The 19,913-nt window shown below is 41.6% G+C and overlaps 2 protein-coding genes across 6 annotated transcripts; one reads left to right on the top strand and one right to left on the bottom strand.

Moving 5' to 3' along the window:
- Window positions 1-1,225: 1,225 nt before the first annotated feature.
- On the bottom strand, window positions 1,226-14,325 carry rbm14a (RNA binding motif protein 14a). 3 transcript variants are annotated; one of them, XM_028595511.1, is made up of 9 exons: window positions 14,216-14,325; window positions 13,327-13,506; window positions 7,259-7,443; window positions 6,720-6,908; window positions 6,506-6,615; window positions 5,996-6,271; window positions 5,675-5,898; window positions 5,029-5,421; window positions 1,226-2,080 (listed from the first exon to the last, which is right to left on the bottom strand). In XM_028595511.1, exons 1-9 carry the CDS (start codon window positions 14,308-14,310, stop codon window positions 2,077-2,079), a joined length of 1,656 nt encoding a protein of 551 aa, XP_028451312.1. In that variant the 5' UTR covers window positions 14,311-14,325; the 3' UTR covers window positions 1,226-2,076. The 3 variants fall into 3 exon arrangements, with proteins under 3 accessions (XP_028451312.1, XP_028451310.1, XP_028451313.1); XM_028595509.1 differs by having other exon boundaries at window positions 1,226-5,421; XM_028595512.1 differs by having other exon boundaries at window positions 1,226-5,421; window positions 14,133-14,220.
- LOC114566775 (ras and Rab interactor 1) lies at window positions 14,128-19,504 on the top strand. Of its 3 annotated transcripts, none has more exons than XM_028595506.1 (6): window positions 14,128-14,897; window positions 15,435-15,632; window positions 16,128-16,242; window positions 16,802-16,874; window positions 17,418-17,509; window positions 17,945-19,504. In XM_028595506.1, the coding sequence occupies exons 1-6, from the start codon at window positions 14,877-14,879 to the stop codon at window positions 19,258-19,260; spliced, it is 1,815 nt and encodes a 604-aa protein (XP_028451307.1). In that variant the 5' UTR covers window positions 14,128-14,876; the 3' UTR covers window positions 19,261-19,504. The 3 variants fall into 3 exon arrangements, with proteins under 3 accessions (XP_028451307.1, XP_028451308.1, XP_028451309.1); XM_028595507.1 differs by having other exon boundaries at window positions 14,128-14,920; XM_028595508.1 differs by lacking the exon at window positions 14,128-14,897 and adding an exon at window positions 15,004-15,061.
- Window positions 19,505-19,913: the final 409 nt, after the last annotated feature.

The raw sequence follows: 19,913 nt of genomic DNA, 5'->3' as shown, positions 1-19,913 counted from the left end.
TTAAAGCACAGACTGGTTTCCTGAAACCAGGCTTGGATTCACAGGAAGCTTCAACTTTATCTTTTCAACAATTTCGGAAAATGTACAGACCTGGACAAGGGGATTAGAGATCAATTACATCCTTTTAACCCCACTGCAGATGGGTACAAACTTCAGAAGAAATTTAGTATCCCTATGTCTGTCAGTCATGTCTTTGTACACTGTATTTTTTGTAAGTTTAATTATCCTTAATTTCCTCTCCCCTGCTAAATCAATATAAGTGACACAGCATAAAAGCAAAAAGGCAAACTAAAAGTTGTAGCATTTTATCTGGGGTTGGATTTCCTAAAAGCATCCCCAGATTAGTGTCTCAGAGAAAACATGCTTCAACAGGTGGGTCTGTTCGAGAAAGTAATTTCTCTCTTACATTCAGTTCATCTTGCCTTTCTGTACAAGTCTAATATAAAAAGACTCAAAAATTAGCTTTCCGCCCCAGTATCTACGTAAATTATCAGCACACACAATACTTCTACCTGCACTCTAACTTTACAAAAAGGACATAGGGAGGTGAACTTCAACGGGTTGCTTGTAGTATTTAATAATGGAAATAATGGACCATTATCTACTGACTCAAGTGTCTGCAGATAGGAAATAGACTGCTGTATTCATCACTGAAGCTACTTCACGGACTAATCTGGCAGCTGGAAACCAGACTTGCGTGTTATCAGAGCAGAAACTGCATTTCCATGTCGTTTTGCCAGTGAAAGGCGCATGATGTCTATGCAGTTTCACACTCCATCCTTCGTTCATTTAGCTACTTAGGACTACTTACCATATTACCTCAGTATACCCTCAGTATTGTGTATACTGCATTCACTACACTCATTCAGTACTCTAGTGTCTATCTGTAAACTGTGCATTGTTGTTGAGGGCATGAAACTCAGCAGTGTCCATTAAAACGTCTTGTTCGCAGGGAATGAGGTTCCATACCTTAAATTTCTTCTCATTTTCTTTTTTTGTATATCAAAAGTATCAACAGGTTTGGATTGTTATCAAATTATTGTTTTTTTATTTGAAAAGCATAGATTGATGTTTTTGGAAGAAAATGGAATAAAACGTCATCTGATGCTGAGCTCATAGTTATTTGGTGACTCCTCCACAAACACTTTAAAAGTAAGAACAGTAATTATCTGGTAACCACGCTCTGATTCATGATTATTTTAAAATATTAACACAGAAGCTACAGTTCAGTTCAAAGTCATTTATTGATAATTAAACAAGTCAAAGAACATAGGACAAAATGTAATTTAAAACAAAATGATAATATTTGTGTTCATTGTCATTCATACAAGTTCAATGCGGCATCAAAAATCGTCGTTTTAGGGGAGAGGGGGAGTCGAGCGTTGAACCAGCAACCGATCCTGAGCCAGGTTATTCAACTCTCAAATGAAGGGCCTACCTATGTGCTCTTACGCAAGGCACTTAACCCCGAAGTGGCCCCAGGGGCGCATTTACAAAAACTAAAACAACCCATCCCATCTAAATGTCCCACGTCCAGTTCTGGCTGATTGCCTGGTACTCTTGAATGACAGGCTGTTAGATACGGGATGTACTAAAAACATGCCTGCTTCAGAAAAGGTTCAGATTTAGACTAAAAGACGGTACACGATCCTCCAAATCTGGTGTGTGTGTGAGTGGTCAGTTTGTTGGGAGCAGGAATGTATGAGCAGAGTATTCTTGGGGGGGTGGGGAAGATATGATCAGGAAAATCAAAAGCAGGGAAAAAAGGTAATCTCCCAATAAAAAAGGATGAGAGATCCATTTCCAAAAAAATGAATGAAATCCTGACAAATAAAACTCCCTGAACACAGGTAAGGAATAGGAAGTATGCATATATGTGTATCTGTATGTTTGTGAGTGTGTACATGTGTTTTCAGGGAGGGGCAGGAGTGTGTGGTCTGAGTGTTTACCTTAGTGGGGGAGACACCCCATCGTCCACAGCAGTTTCAGGCCTAACGCTGCTGTTATCCCCATCCCACGCTACAGCTGCGTGTGGCGTACGTCCAGGGCAAGGGCTCAGTTTGGCTCCCTCCCACTCTAGCTGCAATAATCAGCAAGAGGAAGAAGGTGGCTGGAGCAGCAGCAACAACAAGGCATGCAACTAACAGTTCACATGGAGAAGGTGGAATAATGTGGAAATTTAGAGAGGCTATGTGTGACTTAAACCTAACACAGCACTACCAACTCAGGTGGCGTATAAGAAATAAGATGAGTGGTACAACTAGTGTGTTTTACAATCACGAACGGAACAACTACTGTTAAGTCATATAAAATCAGGTGTGCATTAGTATCATTTGCACATGTAGCCTGCTTTACATGAGTAAAATGCAACAATACATCTAGATACACATGTGGAGCTGTCTAGGTGTGATATGAATGCAGAGAAAGCCAGTAATGCTAGTGTCAAAATTAGGTGTGTGTTTCTGGTAAGATCAGAAGTGGGAAAAGGAAAGATCATCGACCCTTCTGGCTGCTGCTCGGGAAAATCAGCGGCCTTTACTAAATCCAAAACAACCCTCATATTCACCTGCAGAACCAAGACTATCACCTCGTATCCACTCAGTCAACAACCGTACGCTACACACATCAGCAACACGCCACTGCACTGCATTTAGAAAAAAAAAGTATACACTTCTACCTGCTCTAGGCTCCAATTGTGATTACCGTTTTCTCCCATTTTTAGAATCTGCCCTTCAAATCATATGCAATGTCTTATTTTTACAAGCATGACCGTAATCGGATTACCGTCATTCTTGAGGGTTGCCTCTTTTTATTTCTTTTTTTAAACAGACCGATACAACTCAACTGTCCTACTTCATCTCGTCTATATACTATCTTCAACTGTTTAGGAAGAAATACAATCATTACATCTAATATTAACAGTCAATATTCTTACCACTCAACCAAATGTTGGTTGGCATTACTTTTTCAGCCTAAAATAAGGTTTAAAGTATTTACATGAGTAGGAAATTGTACATTTCCTGTTTTGAAAACTAGTTCAACTCTCCCTTTAAATCCCCCAATAGTTTCCAATGTGGGCAGAGGCAGAACAGCTGCTGATGAGACTGGAACAAAAGCCAATAATAGAAAGTGTCAAAAACCAATTCAAAATTTACAGCACCGATAATGCTCAGATTCTTTCAACGTCATTGGCCAAACAAAACTTGCTGCCATTCTTCTGGCTTTTATAAATTTAAAAATCTTGACAAAAACAACAAAAGAACAAAAACTCATTTTCTTCAGTCTAAAAAACAAAAACAAAAAAACATCCAAATTCTGGGTTCAACTAAGTATGACCAAAAATGGGAGAAACACGTGGATGCATTCAACTTTCTTTTCACATATGCTCTGATCGCAATTTTACACAAAACTGAAAAAGAAAAATGGGAATGATAAAATGACTTAAAGATTTTGTTCTAACGTTTCAGAGGCAAACACCGACTTGAACCAAAACTCTTGACAGGATATATTTAACCCCTGAGTTTGCGTAGGCCTCGAGAAACACAAAGAGCCTGGGCTAAGAAAGAAAACACAAGACAGGTCAAATATGGAAAAGGCTTCAAGAAGACATCCAGGTCATGTACTACAATTTAATCGCTGAAAATGTTTAATCAGACTGTATTATTTTCCTGTCGTTATCAAAGCCATGTTCACACTTGGCTATCCCTCGAACTACGAAACTTCAAGCACGCGGGATCAGACTGGTGATATCTATATTAAGTTAATGCGACCCCTCCCAATTAAACAGGAAGGTCTGTGTGGACTACACATTTACTCTGTAGTCACTCTTGACACCCTGAAAATGGATAACCCCAAGAAAACTTTTAATGCCGGCATGCAAAATGCGATCACAAAAACACCCAGCGTTAAATTGGGTTACAAAAGAATCTAATTGACTTTCTAAACGTCAATTTCAAAAAGCTGATTTGAGATTTTTTTAAATATCAAAGATTTCCATGACCAAAATACATCATCACTTCTGAGTGGGAATTGCTGACCAGCTCAGTGAAACCAGCCTCAAACAATTGACAAGCTGGTCAATGAACAAACATTCGCGATCTTTAGAAAAAGAAGATTATTCAGTAAAGGCAACAAAAACCTAGCTGATGCACCGCTCCATTTCAATTCAGTTCTGCTTTCACTTCTTGTCGACGTGTATCACCAATCAGGCAGTTAAATGTCTGGACAAACAGACTGGCTATTACAAAAGGGGTCACGCAGAATTTAAACAGAGGCCGGTTACATACTCCGCACAGGGTTCTCCTACGCCAACAATAGTGTGTGCGTTTAGAGGACATTTTAATATTAACAATTGTTATCATGGAGACATATGGATCTCTAAAAGATGTGTTTATTAAAGAAGGCAGCAAGTTTAATGCATCTTGTTAAGGAGCCAGATGGATTTTTTTTTTAATAGTTATTTAATAATTTATCAGTTTGTTTTGGACTGCTTATTTTTCTTAAACAGTTTTTCCAGGAAACCCGTATTTGGTGCACATTTTTATGTTGAGTATATAAAAGGCCTTGATTCAGTACAAACAAAAGGCTTCTCTTATGAGATCCTACCCTGGCCTCCAAATCCAACTTTATCCCAGGAAACATTGAGCTCCTTTAACATTTAACAAGGAACCAGCTGGGCCTCCATAACATCTAACAGAAACTCTGAATGCTTGACAATATTCCAATATTAGTTGTCCTACTACGACACACAGCCATCAACTGGCAGGCAAGCTAGAGACTAGGTTAAGATGAATTACATTCAACCTTGCTCCCTCTCTGGTTTTCCTTTAAAACTGTCCCTTATGTAAATACACATGCGCACACACACACACACGCGCAGACACACACACACGCGCAGACACACACACACATCTGCTTTGTGGAAGGAGTGTGTGGGAGTGGGACTATCGATAAGGGGGTTCTGGCGTGTGGTAAGGGTAATCATGGCGCTGGGGCATGGGTTGCCCGTGTGCGGGTGTCTGCTCATACGGTGTGGATGTGGAGTAGCTTCCCGCTGCTGCGTAAGCTCCTGATGAATCATATGCTCCCGGTGCCCCGTAGCCTCCAGATGCATCATAGCTTCTTGACGAGGCCTCGTAGTTTCCAGATGAAGCATTGTAGCTCCCTGATGAGACGTAACATCCCGAAGTGTCATACGTTCCTGGCGCTGCATAGGCTCCCGGTGCCGCATACGTTGGGGGCGCCGTGTACGTCCCTGGGGGTGCAGTGGCTGTGGTGGAGGCCTGTGCCTGTGTGGTGGCCGGTGGAGGTGGAGGCGGAGGAGGAGGATTGGTGTAGGCATACTGGAGGTACTGGTACTGTTGCTGGTACTGTTGATACTGTTGGTATTGATGCATTTGCTGGTAGTACTCTGTGTAAGACCTAGAGAGCAGTTTACAGTTGAAGAGGTTAAGTGGAAGAAAGGAGAGTAGAAACAAAGCAGAGTTAGTCTAACAATCAAATCTCAGATGAAATAATAGATATGTGGTTTATTTTTTGTATAATGCTTTTGTAAAGCACTTTACAATAATGTAAAAGTAATAATTTTGTTGTTGTTATATGTGCAAGGTGAAGCAGGCTTAACATGCTATTTTTATTTTGCCTCCATGCTTAATCGAAAATGTTTCATGTGTACCTAGCAACAGGATCTGACCCTTCAGGAGTGGTGGTGGCAGCTGGAGGCTCTTCAGGTCCTCCAGGTGGTGTTGGCAGCAGGGCTCGCCGCTTAGGTCGGATCTGAGCAAAGGAACCCGGAACGGGGTCTGGTAGGAGGGGGGCTCGATTTCCTCTGATTGGGCTGCGGTCCCGCTCACTGTCTGCAGATGCTGCCTTTCTCCCTGCCTGCTGCTCAGCCAGAACCTTCAATTCAAAATGTCAGAAAATATACATGACACAACACAAAAACATACACAGAGGAAAACATGATATATTTGTACTTTAATAAACGTTAAAAGACCTTCTGTCCCTCCTGAAAGAACTTGGCTCTTGCTGCCTCAAAAAGCGTTGTTGGATCTGGTCCGGTCTGTGGCTCTACTTCTTCAACAACGGCTGCAGAATTGTGATTGGCCATATCTTGGTAGACCTGGTCAGCAACGGTTCCATATACCTGGCTGGCAAGGGCACCGTAAATCACTCCATCTGCCCCTTTAGCGCTTGTAATGCCCTTCAACGCAGCGTAGGTGGGGTCAAAGGATGTGGTGTTGTAGAATGAGTTATGGACACTTTGTTGAACCTGCAAAGAAAGATAAGAGATGCAAGCATTTACGGTAAAACATTAAGAATATATAACATATTTATCCAACAACAATAAGGGAAGTGTGAGAGTAAGTATTTACAAAGGATCAGGTTGAAACAAGTCTACTACCAAAGACCTGTGACAGTTTATAAACTCATGAGCTCAGATTTCAGAGATCACAAGATAGACGTTTTCCAATAGAGTGGATGCCCTGCTAGAGAATTAACTTACTTGTATGGGGAGTCCAGCCGCGGCTGCTGCAGCTGCCGCTAGCACGGCTGCTTGACTCTGATGGTGCTCTAGTGATGGAGGTGGTCGCGGAAGAAGGCCCTCCCTGCCACCTGCCAGAAGAAGGGGCGCAGAAAACGAGATGAGAACATGAGTTGTTTTCAGCATTTAAATTGTATGCAAAACACTTAAAAACAAACGGATCCTTGGTCTTTACCTGCTACACCACCGGCGAAGTTGTTTCCAGCCATGGCAAGCTGGTTGATCAAAGGTTGGGCTTTGGACAGCTCTACGGCCAACTGACGGCCCTTGAACATGGTCCCATGGAGAGCGTCAATGGCTACCAGCGCTTCCTCCTTCCGCTCCATATGCACAAATGCATAGCCAACATTTGAGCATAATCTGGCTGTAGAGTATTACAGGAATCAGAGAGATCAGTGTTAGCATGAGACACTGATTTAAAAAGAATATAGGTATTATAGGTTAGCTTAAGCATTATTAATTGCACAGATTTAACACTTGAAACTTTGAAAACACAACTGTCCAGATGTAACACTGCAGTCTGACGAGATAATCTGAAGATTATAGTTACCTTACACTCTACTTATGCAAACCAGCTCAATTCAATTCATTATATATATATATATATATATATATATATATATATATATATATATATATATATATATATATATATATATATATATATATATATATATATTACCATCAGTACTGGGGACATGCTTTGTAACTCACCTTTGACTTTATCACAGTCTAAAACTCTTCCGAAGGTTGAGAACAGCCCGTGCAGGTCGTCTGCTGAGCATGTTGCCGCGAGGTTCCCCACAAACACTTTAGTGGAGTTGGGTGGGCGAGCACGTGACTCCTCAACCACCAGGGGCCTGCCTCTGTACTCTTTGCCATCAAGATGTCGTATGGCCCTGTGAGATTAAGAACAAGAAAAATCTTTGCATCATCATCATCATCATCATCTGTACAGCAGAAGACAGTAACACTGCAGGCATTTTAACGGAGGTTAAAAATGAAAACAATTAGTAGAATAGAAGATATTAAACTAAAGCCAGCCAAATCCAGTCTCTTTGTCCTACTAGTGATATATTTCATTGGCATGTCATGCTTCAAACTGCAAATAAAAGAACCCAAAGTCTCTGAACTAATCAGTTTTGATTTTGCAGGGGTCCAAAACCTCTAGTTATTTCGGTATCTCAGTTTTTAAAATACTGCAGGAGTAAACCCAACTGGGCTTGTCAGTTCTATTTAGTTCTGTTTTTGTATGTTTCACTTACATGTCATTTTGCTGACGCCTTTATCCAAAGCTTACAATTAAGTGTGTTCAACCTTGAAGGTGCAAACTCCAGACAAGTAGTAAGTGCAAGTACATTAGCTTTAAAATAGCTAATGCTACAAAGAGCCATTTTCCCCCCCTTTTTTATCCGAGGTGTAGTCGGACAGCAAACAGTCGGGATTTGGTTGAGTGATTAGTTCTCCCTCGCTGTGAGGGGGCAGCAAGCAGTTTGGCTGATGCAGAGCGGAGTGGGCGAGTTGGGGTGTATGATTTGACCATGTCCTGGATGTATGCTGGGGCTGATCCATTCGTGGCCCTGTATGAGAGTACTAGTGTCTTGAAGCGGATGCGGGCAGCAACTGGTAACCAGAGAAGAGAGCGGAGGAGCGTAGTGTAGTATGAGAGAACTTGGGGAGGTTGAAGACAAGTCGAGTTGCTGCGTTCTGAATGAGCTGCAGGTACCTGATGACACATGCAGGCAGGCCAATCAGCAGGGAGTTGCAGTAGTCTAGATGTGAGATGACTAGAGCCTGAACCAGAACCTGAGCCGCCTTCTGCGTTAGAAGGGGACGTATCATTCTGATGTTATGCAGCATGTATCTACACGATTGGGTAGTTGCAGCGATATTGGCAGTGAAGGAGAGTTGGTCGTCAAGTATCACACCCAGGTTTATAGTCAGGTCTTGGGTAGGAGAGCCTTTCCCTGGAAGGAAAAGGAGCTCAGTCTTGTCAAGGTTGAGTTTCAGATGGTGTGTGGACATCCAAGAAGAAATATCAGTCAGACAGGCCGAGATACGTGCTGCTACCCGAGTTTTAGACTCCGGAAAGGAGAGAATTAGTTGGGTGTCATCCGTGTAGCTGTGATAAGAAAAGCTGTGCGACCGAATGACAGACCCGAGAGAGTTGGTGTATTTACTGTTTAAAACATTTTCCAGGTTAGTGGGGATGCACAGCATTTAAAACCAGCATGAAAAAGCATACCCAATTCCTCAAATAAAAACTGAGGCCTTTACCTTAACTGCAGAAGGTAGCAGGCTTCTTTTTTTTTTTTTTATAAGCAGGCTTTTGTTAGAGACAGGCCTTTATTTCTAATTCCATCGGTTTGATAAGTATAATTGTTTTAAATAAACGTTTTAAATGAAAAGCCATAGCATTCCCGTGGACAGAGATCATTAATTTTTTAAGAAACATTTGCAAAAATATCACCATATACAACAGCCAGAAGGGCGACAAAGAAAACTGGGTCAGAATTAATCAAACACCACCATTGTGTCAGTTTGAACCCTGTAAATGTACCGGGTATTTATTTCAAATACAGGTACTACGGTATTGCTGGTAGATTACAATAAGAGCATACAGCAGTTTATAGGTGTGGCACGGTTCACAAAACCCACGGTTCGGTTCATATCACGGTTTTCGGTTCTTGTTATTTTTTCTTTTAATCTTTAACACTCCAGAAATGTACTTCAGCATATCATAAACATAAAAAGGAAACATGTTTTGGGGAGAATAAAATTACTCTAGGCTGAGTTTTCCTAGTAACCTTACCAAAAAGGCTCAGGATGCTGCAAATGTTTGTATGGCTGGTGGATTTAAGACAAAAAATAATGTATGAATGAATCAAATTTGAACATGTCAGTGGCTTGTTGATCTTTATATTGTTAGTTAAATTCCTATCCTGGCCTGGGACACACATTCATACGGTTTGATAAAGTACTTATTGGACTTTAACTTATCATTGCACTTACAATAACGAGTGAAGCAGTCCTCAATTTAAGTAAGTGTGTCGTCTCATCTCCGTTTTTTTCCTGCATCCACCGTGTTTGTGTATTTGTGCGAGCAGCCCCGCCAGCTGCAGAGAGCCGACAGGATTGAAACAACAGCCACTTCAGCGGCTTTAGAGTGAAAAAACGCAGCGTACATTGATGTTAAAATGTATATAGGTTGGCAGAATAGTCTGAAATGTTTTGCAGTCTTTTGCTGCACGTTTTGTTGTTGTCCACACCTCTTCTTTCGTGCGAAAGGGAAACACACTGAGGTCACATACGGCCACGAGGCTACATTGCGCATGCATCGAACCATGTGATGCACACACGCTCCGAATCGAGTCAAGCTGACTGAACGGTTCGGATGTTTTTTTCATACCACCCCTAGTAGTTTAGTAAAACATATTGCTGGTTTGCAGCACACCAGTATCTAATTAACGTAGCCATTTGTTTCTAGCTCCAGGCTAACTTTTTCCCTCCCACCTCCAGCTAGCCGTGCTCTGCTCGTCTGCTAATCCTTCCGTTTCTTCCCGTATCGGATTCTCCTGCGGTCAATGTCGAAATGTCTTGCAGCTTTTTCACCCGAGTTTTCCTCTGCATATTTTTAAACCTCTTTTTGTTTTGTTGTTGAAAAAAAAGTCAGTCACTAGCAATAGAGCCCTTCATTCTCTGCTAGCACTAAATGAGACCCTTGTTACATCCATAGGCCGTAAAATTAATAGACAAAGCAACGCCGTACACTTCCAGGGAGACCAGCGAAGCACTTTTCCGGTGAGCACTGAGCGTTACTGCGCAGCCTCCAACTAAGAGAGACGACGTAGATGTGACGTGAGCAACTTGTCTGAAAGTTGGAAGTCTTCTGGTAGCTGTGCCAAGAGAAATCTCAATCATTCACAATCTTGCAGAGACGGAGAGCCTAGGTATATGTAAGGAGATAACATAGGCACAGGCTAATTATTGCAAACTAAAATGCTTGTTAACATTAGTAATTAAACTTAAACAGCTAATGTAAGTCGAAACTGCCCGCGAGCTTCTCCTGACTATACGGTAATTTGTCTAGTATGCGACAGAAAGTTGACACAATCGTTAGCTTATTTTTACAAAAACGGCTGTTACAGGGCCATAACGTGAGATACAAGGTAATGGAGCCTTTTATACATTGTCGTGTTTCTTTAGAAATAAACAATGGACAAATAATCTTTAAATGCTTCAGATGTAAAATTATTCGCTGTCTTATTGACGCCAAAATGAATGACAGTCAATGGAATGCTAACAGGAGGTGATGGCTTGTTAGCATCAAATTAGCGCCATAGGAGCTACGCGTTCCGAGGAGTAGCTTACCCCCTTGGGAGGTACGCTTTGCGGAGGCTCGCTTACCCCCTTGGTTACATTCAATATAGCTACTGCCATCTATTGGCACTAGTACGTTACTACAAACTACACTTGGCTGAGTGTAACACAAACCGCTGAATTGACTAAAATACCGGTAGGACAATAATACTTTACATGAGTGCCATAATCTAGGAAAACAAAGTTTGGAAAAAAGCATGAATATATTGTTGAATCTGTTAAATTAAATTGGTAGAAATGTACATTACGATTTAGTTACTTAGGAGATTATCCACAATAATTTCCCCCTGGCTTTAATTTAAGGCCGGCCTTAATTTGTCCGTGTTGACCACGCCCCCTGCCACTATCAGAGGCCTGGCTTTTAATTGACTACCGGTTTTTATTTGAGGAATTACGGTAGTCATGTCCCTTAACATATTGTTTTGTTGCTAAACTGTATGTTAAACAAGTGGTGACTTACCCTAAGGTGCTGGATTTTTCCTTAGCGGTGGTTAACTAGCAATTAAGACCCTTGACGGCTATGTTATTGTTTATATTTTGGCACAATGTTTAGTTTATGTGGACCGACCTAGCCATATTTTCTTTGTAAATAAAACAATGAGCCATACAGTTCAGTTGCTTTAGTTTAGGCTTGCAAAGCTACGGTTTTAATGTTATCCTAACCTAACTTTGGCCCAGACAAAGCAAAAGCTGAGTTTACTTGATATCACCAGTTTGTTATGTTTGCTTCTAAGTTTCATACAGTGTTGAATGTATTTAGAATATGGACTCATATGCTCATGTCAAGTATTGGTCTCTAGAGAGACCAATTTGGTCGCACATGCGACCACAATTTGTAAGGGTGCAACTAAGATTTTTCCTAGGTTGCCCCGGTGCACCTAACATCCGCGCATCCACTGCCTCTCCACGAACGAAGCAATGTCGTTTATATTGATATGTTTAATGTTGCGTCACATGACCCATTCCTTCAGTAAAGCCGTGCCTGTGTTTGGATCTCTCCTCCGCGCAGCCCCGCCCCCATTCACAAACACACGGCTCCCCTGCAACATGGTGAGACATAGCGCCGCCGGTCCAAACTGCTGACATTTGTCTACAGTTTTAATTGAAGAAAAAAATTGAAAACACAGCTGCATATTGTTAAGTATGAGAGGGAAACCTGTATTGGTACCAGTTTTTCCGCTGGTAACTCTAGGTTATTGCTGCCGCCACGGCCAAAATTAGAAGTTATTAAATGCAACTCACTCCAGTTTGTTGAGTAATAGCGTGTAAGACGGAGCCTGCTGAACCTGGGCGAGAGATGTGACCCATGGCCAGAATATCATAGTTCATAAAAATGCAGCGCAGTGACGATACAGACATTTCATAGCCTACACAAGACGTGTGGAACGCCGCTAACCCACCAAAGCGCATTCGACCCGTGCTGGACCCATTCATAATGAGTCAGCCATCACTCTGAGTAGCATACGCTTCAGTCCATCGCACTCCCCCTCTCTCTCCCTTTGTCTGTCTGTTGTTGTTGTTTTTTTTTAAGATTTCGGCCTTTATTTTGATAGGAAAGCTGAAGACATGAAAGAAGAGAGAGAGAGGGGGGAAGGACATGCATTAAAGGGCTGCAGGTTGGTGTTGAACCTCTATATATACACCAACTGAGCGCTGTGTGTGTGTGTGTGTGTGTGTGTGTGTGTGTGTGTGTGTGTGTGTGTGTGTGTGTGAGAGTTAGGTGCACCAGTGCAACAAAGGCAAAAAGTTAGTCTGGAGCCCTGTTATGTATCTGAAGTTGTTCATTAACGTTAGCTAAGTGTGATATCGGTCAAGCTGAATGGACTCACCGTAGTAAAACAAAATTTATTCTGGTCCAAAGACTAAAATAGAACTGTGTGAGAGAAAGGACACTATATCCTCAAATGTAATTGTAAAACATGATGCTTTTGAGAAACCATTGCAAATAAAACAAACTGCTGCTAAAAAGGAACAAGATACTGTGTTCACTTAGGTAACGTTACTGTTGCATAATCTGTTCATATAGAACCAGCTCAGGACCCCTAACACAGACAATATCTTCTCATGCTGAAAAGAATCCTGTAGGAAACACTGTACTTTAACATAGATGCACCTTTCAGTTGAGTTTGTTTTATCATAATAGCCATTATTATTACTGTTCATAATTTGTTTCTATTATTTTATATTATTTAAAGAAATTTCTGTTTAGCGTGTTCAAAACTGACTAGATGGACTGGATTACTGGACTCGAATTTAGCGAAATTACTCGCAATTGATGAGCATGATGGCAAAAACTAGCCGTATATATTCATATATATATATTTTCATATGCCCAAGATATGAAAGTTCGAGAATAGCAATCAATTCATACAATTTAATAATGGTAATGAACAGTTGAATACCTGTCTGCTGCCCCCTCTCCCTTCAGGGTAACGAAGGCATACTGTCTGAGCAAAGAGCAGGTGTTGATCTCTCCATATGGAGCAAAGAGCTTGTTTAGCTCGTCTTGAGTTGCATCTAAAGGAAGGTTCCCCACAAACAACTTCACGTTCTCACCGCTCATCTCTGTATCAACTAGGCATCTGTGAAAGAGAAAACAGTATGCTTCTGTTAAGTTAGATCCTTTGGATAGCGGTAATGTTAACGTTAGCTGCCTGGTTACTCAATCTCAACAGAAATATCGTGCTTTAGGTCGAATGGCTGAATCCTAGTTGTTTTATTAAGATTAAGTGCTATTGCCAGGTGGGGTTATTTAGAATACAGTTATTACAACGTCATCTGTTAAAAGGCGTATTGACGTTAGCTAGCCGGGATTTTTTTATAACTAAGATAATAAAACCGCTAACTTTCGCGGCGCAAACTGATCCAATGAAGTTAGAGGCAGCCAGTGTAGCTGCCAAGTTAATGCCAAAAAAACGTAAAATAGGTAACATACCTTGGTTTAATGGTAAGATAAAAGCAGTTACACGCCCAACAGTTAGCTAAAAGCTACGGACACTACTGGCCATTTTCTTAAACGCAAACATGAATCACGTAGCTAACGTTAGCTTAGGTGGCAAGCTTAGCTAGCTAACGCTAGCAACATCGTTAATGTTTGCTAACCTAGCTAGCTAGCTAGTGGTTTGGTCATATTGGTTGAAAATGTTTGCTTAAGCTAGAGCTCAATCACGGCTGTGAGCTATCATAGAGTATATTAACTACGGTTTACCTGGTTGCGTTTTCAATTTTGTACAAAAGGGAGGAAAATCATTATAATGATGCTAGCATAGTAACGTTACACAGACTTCTTACCCAACGCGGTCCTGGAGCTGTATTTCAAACCTCATGTCACATCCGGCTCCGGTTTCTTGAGGTGCGCTGGCAGAATGGGGCGCAGTTTCATCCATCGGGTTTGATCATTGAATGAAAATATTAACAGTGGGTTATTATGGGTTTGATCTTATAGGCTAAATACATCAATGGGTTTGCAGGGTTGCACCTAGTATACATATGGTTTGCACTTTGAACCGGTTTGCACAAGATGGCCAAATATTAGCTAACCTTGAGTGGCTGTTGTGTTGTAACGTTATTAAGCTGTTGTTACCACTACAAAGAGGGACTGAGGGAGATATTGTACTTTACTCGTTTACTAGTAACTTGTTATGTTACTTTGTAGGCTAGATTCAGATTGATAATACAGTTAGGCCAACATACAATCAGAATTAGCCCACCATTACCTGCAACATTTAAGGAATTCAATTAAACTACTGGTATTACGGCTATAGTTAGGCATAACTAGGCAACCAATAAATCCCTTTCGGAAAGGTGATCTGTTTCCAGGTGAGTCGGAGGGGAGGAGGAGCCAAAATACAGAGGCATCTCCGGATTTGGGAACACACGTCTTGACAGGCCAAAGTGGAAGAGGAGTTGAGTTTTCATCGTAGGGAAGTTATAATGGAAGAATAATTGGAGTATGCGAAAACGGGGCAAAGAGGTAAACAACGAGCCAGCAGCCAGGTGATGTTACAATTAGTGCAAGTTGCCTCAGTTGTGTAATTGTACAGGAAGACTGTGTGCGTCATAGTTTAAAGAGGACATGTGTAAGTTTTACAGGAATGCGCGCTGTGGATCCAGACAGATGTTGACATGTAGGCTGCGGTGAGACTTTAATAAGGGGACAGAGCCTGATCTTCAGCCTGAAACCAACAATATCATTGCTTCTTTTTTCTATTTAATGTTACATCGCCGTCTGTGGCGTTAGTGTGTGTCCTGTGTGTGTCTATATTTAAAACGTTTGTTTCCGGTAGCTTTGCTATTTAATTTAAGCTCTGTCTGAGCTGCTGCACTTTATCAAGCCTGGACTTGCTGTCCCAATCCAGGCATTTGTGCGTGTGAATGTATCCCACAGGGCGAGAAATCACCACCTGTTGCACACATAAACTATGGGAGTGCATGCTCAGTGGCAGAATAATCATGGGTGTACTTTTTGGTGTGTGTGTGTGTATGTGTGTGTGTGTGTGTGTGTGTGTAGATGGCACAAGAAGAACCGCTGTATGATTTTCCTGAGCCCACCCAGCCGTCAGAGCGCAAGTTGGGGCATCAAAGAGGACAGGGCTCTCTGAGAAGCATCAGCGTATTGGACCGTCTCCTGCTCACAGTTCCTGTCTGGCTTCAGCTGTCCATCAACCCTGCCACCGCACTGCACATACTGCAGAGGGAGCCTCCTGGGGTCAGAGCCACACACACAAACTAGAGAAAAGTACACCATATGTTGCCTGTGTAATAATTTAACAGGAGTATATAGTGCAGGCTTCAACGTTGCAACATGAGTTTACGGTTCAGAAAAACACATGACATATCACTTACAATATTTTTTTTACAAGCAGGTCACACAGAGGGACAATGCTTATGGTCACCAGCATCTCTGCTGTGAGTTGAGAAAGTCGTCCATTGGCTCTCAAAATATAATCTTATATCACCTCAGATCTACCAATTACAAGCCAATAGTTTAAAGGTTAAGCGTCAATATACATCTTAATTTTTTTCTAACCTAGACCTATATTATTAATTCCTTGTTCTTTGTAAATTGGTTATACTTACATAATAATCACACACACACACACACACACACACACACACACACACAATATACCTCTCTTGCTTTCTCTTTCTATGTCCAACGCACTCACACATTCTCTCAGTAATCACTTGTGTTGTCCTGCAGACCTTCTTGGTGCGTAAGTCTCGCACGTCCAAGAAAGACGTGCTGTGTGTCCGCTTGGCAGATGACAGCTTGCCATCCTTTGTTCAGCAGTTTGGCATCAGGCAGGAACACTCCAGTAAGAGTACCAACTATAGAGCTGTCCTCTTTTATTTGATTTTGATTTTATTACTAGGTGGAAATGGAGTCTATGACCCTCAGTGTCTGACCCCATTAAAACTGAATCTGCCTTCTTTGGAACACAAATGTATAGTCATAACTGTGTAATCACATATCAAGATCTTGTCTGATTGTACTAGCTAGTTGTCATGTATATTCTTATTATTGCATGAAATAAGTAATAATACAATTTTGCAAGCAAAATGAAGAGCTTTATGTCAACAGATTTCCACTGAACATTTAGATTTGTTACTGTGCTTATTTCAGTCCATTGACAACTACTCATGTATGCTTTATAATATTGATATTTATGAAGTAAGTGATATATATTATGAAGTAACTGTTCCTGGTTTACCTGCAAGTTCCAGTAATGCAGGATATCAATTAAAATGTGTGTACACTTTATAAAATGGCAAAAACAGCTTTTCTCATTTTATTTACACATAACTATCTACGTAACTACAATTCTCCCCCTCCAAAAATCCCTGCACCTATCAATTTTTCTCACCCCCGCCCAGCTCTGTCTCTGGAGACCTCAGCCATCAGCTTCCCAGATCTCCCACGACTCATTTCCTTCTACTGTGTCAGCAGGTAAATTCTTGTCCCTCATTCTCATTTTCTTCAGCTGTTTCTTTTCCTTACCTTCACTTCCTCTACATTATGTTATCAGTTTTTCCTATTTTTCTACATTGATCACTGTCAATTAGGGCTGGGCGATATGGAGAAAATCTGATATCACGATATTTTTGACCAAATACCTCGATATTGATATTGCGGTGATATTCTAGGGTTGACAATTGGTGCTTTAACAAAATATCTTCACACTTAGATTTTAGATAAATAATCATCAGTAATGTGGACATAATGTCTAAGTAAGGAAAAGGCAATTAATAGAACAGCTAGAACAGTCTGGTCAGTTCAGAAAAGTACATCACTTTACTGTAATGCAGCCTTTAAAACCAGGAAAAGACACCACTTATGTCATATCACGATATTACAATATCCAAAATCTAAGACGATATCTAGTCTCATATCACAATATAATATTGATATATTGCCCAGCCCTACTGTCAATATTTATCGATCTGCAAGAGCTAATGTTGCTGTTAAAATGATATATTATCTGTGTATCAGAGATGTATTACGCTTCCCTCTGGAGCTTCCTGAAGCCATTGCAAAGGCAACATCCCACAAAGAGCTCGAGTCAATCTCACATATGGGAATAGGTTGGTGAACACAACTTCTTGTTTCCTGACAGTAGATTTTGTAACCGCAACCTCAAATATATTAAAGGACCTTAAAGGATTTATTGCACTCAAACTGCATACATTACTATTACTACCTGGGTAACAAACATAAAATGTGTTTTTTCCTTTTGTCCATTTAAGGACAAAATGAGTAGTCAGAGAAACTTGTTGAAATTAATGTTTGTTAATGAATTATAATATATTTAACAGTAAATATGTCATGAAATATAGTCTTTGATATGCTAGGATGTCACAATTTTTATTAGGAGATGGTTTTATAGTCATCAAGAGGTTTTATTTTTGCACTTCTTTGCACAAAAGGAAAATATGTAAATTGCTTAAAATGTAACAATTACAAGAAAATCTCTGTTTCACTTTAATGAAAAAACCCCCCCCATCTATATTGTTTTATAGAATTCTGGAATTCCCATCTAAACATCCGTGGGCCACGGGTGCCCCCTAAGCCCCAGAAGGACAAAGAGAAAAAGCCAGACGCTGTAAATTCAGTCCCGCCCGCTGCTGCCCCACAGACGAGCTCGGCAGCTCAGTCGGATTCAGTTCCCCAGCCCGACTCAGACAACCAGCTCAAGACCGCATCTAAATCAGACACCGCCACCAAACAATCAGGTTCCAATCCCACCCTGTTCCATGAGTTTTGTCCAATCTCTACACGCAGCCCCGGAGAGCTGGACTATGGCTCCGGCCAGGGTGCTCTCTGTTTCATCAACCCTCTTTTCTTGCAGTCCCAGAACTCTTTGTCCAAACGATGCATGTTCAAACACAGCCTCAAGGTTCGGATTTCCACAGAGTCAGCCACCCTGCTTTCGCCCCCACTCGCTCCTCCACCTCCACCACCTCTAATGCCTAAAACCAAACGACAATGTAAGGCTCAGAAACAGGCACAAGGAACCATCCATCCCTTGAAAGGTCTTTTACATGATGAAAACCCAAGTCAGGACACCCCCAGTGAGGTCCAAGTTCAGCCTCCGTCAGTAACTCCTCACCTCCAGCCTAAGATGCAGGAGCAGGACCAAACACAAATGGAACCAGGCCAAAGGGAAGCTGGAATCAGGGGGGGTACAACTCCGCTACCAACAGTCGTGGAGAATCTTCCATACGACTCAGACTACATGCAGCCGTCTCCAATGATCAATTTCTCCCATTCTCCCTCACTCCCTCCTTACCTCTCCCCATCGGTTTCTCCCAAGGCTCCTCCCCTTTTCCCCAAAGTATCTCCATCCCTCTTTCCTCATGACTCTCCCGGTGCTTCCCCCCACGTCTCGCCTCATCATTCCCCATCTCTTTCTCCCAAGGCTCCCTTTTCCCTCTCTCCATATGACACACCCAGCGCTTCACCCTCTCTTTCACCTTACCAGTCCCCATCGCCTTCTCCACAGGTCCCCTTCGCTCTCTCTCCCTTCACCTCTCCATCCTTCCCTCAGCTGGCAAAGCAAGCCTGTCATACACCTGCTACTCCTTCAAGGCCAGAGCAGCAAAGATCAGATAGAGTGGCTGAGGAGGAGGGAGCAGGTGCTGAGGAAAGTAAGGATGAAGATGGTGAGACAAATGAGGAACTGCACACAAAGAGAGAAGAGGAGGATCTGGTTTTACAGATGACTGCTGCTTCTCTAAATGACACAGACAGCTGCAGTTCCTTCAGCAGTCTTGAGGGAGCAGCAGAGACTCCACCTCACTCACCCCACAAACTGGACAATGGTACAAGCCTCTAGCGAACAACTGAATTAAATTATCAAAGTATTGTGTAGAATTCTTTAAATATTAAATGACGATTCTAGTAGTTTTGTATGTTTTGACCGCAAATTGTGTAAACTTATTATGCTCTATCACCAATCATTTTCTAAAACAAAGTCAAAAATGTTCAGTATTTTGTGAAAATTAAATTAAGACATTTCAGACTTGAAACTTTATTGGGTAAGGTAGTCCATAACGGTTAACCTTAAGTTTTTGCACCAAAGGTACAAATAAAAATGATATCAAAACTTTTTATTAATTATTCTGACATGTAATGCTTAACAGCAACAATTTAACTGTAGAAACAGGATCATTCACATCATCCTATTAAGTGAACATTAAATAGGAAGATGTGAATGATCCTGTTGTTTCTACAGTTACATTGTTGCTGTTCAGCATTAGATGTCACCGCTTCTACCCCCAGTGAGGTGGGCGGGTCTGTGACCAGCGCCTTTGTTTGGCTGCAGGACCAGATGTCTGCTTGCCTGTGCTGGACTACCTGCACCCCAACACCCTCCCTCCCCCATGCCCCCCACGACTCCCCTCACCCATTGCGTGTCTTGTGTGCCCTTGTATTGGTTATGTGCTTATGTTGCGGAGGTGTTTTTTTTCCTGTTACCACACTGTGCTC

This window comes from Perca flavescens, chromosome 13, assembly GCF_004354835.1.
Source record: "Perca flavescens isolate YP-PL-M2 chromosome 13, PFLA_1.0, whole genome shotgun sequence".
In the NCBI taxonomy this organism is placed as follows: Eukaryota; Metazoa; Chordata; class Actinopteri; order Perciformes; family Percidae; genus Perca; species Perca flavescens.
This window is presented reverse-complemented; position numbering and strand designations above follow the sequence as displayed.

Excerpts from the sequence above, each read along its gene's own strand:
- rbm14a (XM_028595509.1), bottom strand. The coding sequence starts at position 14,310 with ATGGATGAAACTGCGCCCCATTCTGCCAGCGCACCTCAAGAAACCGGA. Across the intron at positions 6,909-7,258 it reads AGACTGTGATAAAGTCAAAG|CCAGATTATGCTCAAATGTT; the intron begins GTGAGTTACAAA and ends AATACTCTACAG. Across the intron at positions 6,616-6,719 it reads CTTCGCCGGTGGTGTAGCAG|GTGGCAGGGAGGGCCTTCTT; the intron begins GTAAAGACCAAG and ends TTCTTCTGGCAG.
- LOC114566775 (XM_028595506.1), top strand. The coding sequence starts at position 14,877 with ATGCGAAAACGGGGCAAAGAG. Across the intron at positions 14,898-15,434 it reads TGCGAAAACGGGGCAAAGAG|ATGGCACAAGAAGAACCGCT; the intron begins GTAAACAACGAG and ends GTGTGTGTGTAG. Across the intron at positions 17,510-17,944 it reads AATCTCACATATGGGAATAG|AATTCTGGAATTCCCATCTA; the intron begins GTTGGTGAACAC and ends ATTGTTTTATAG.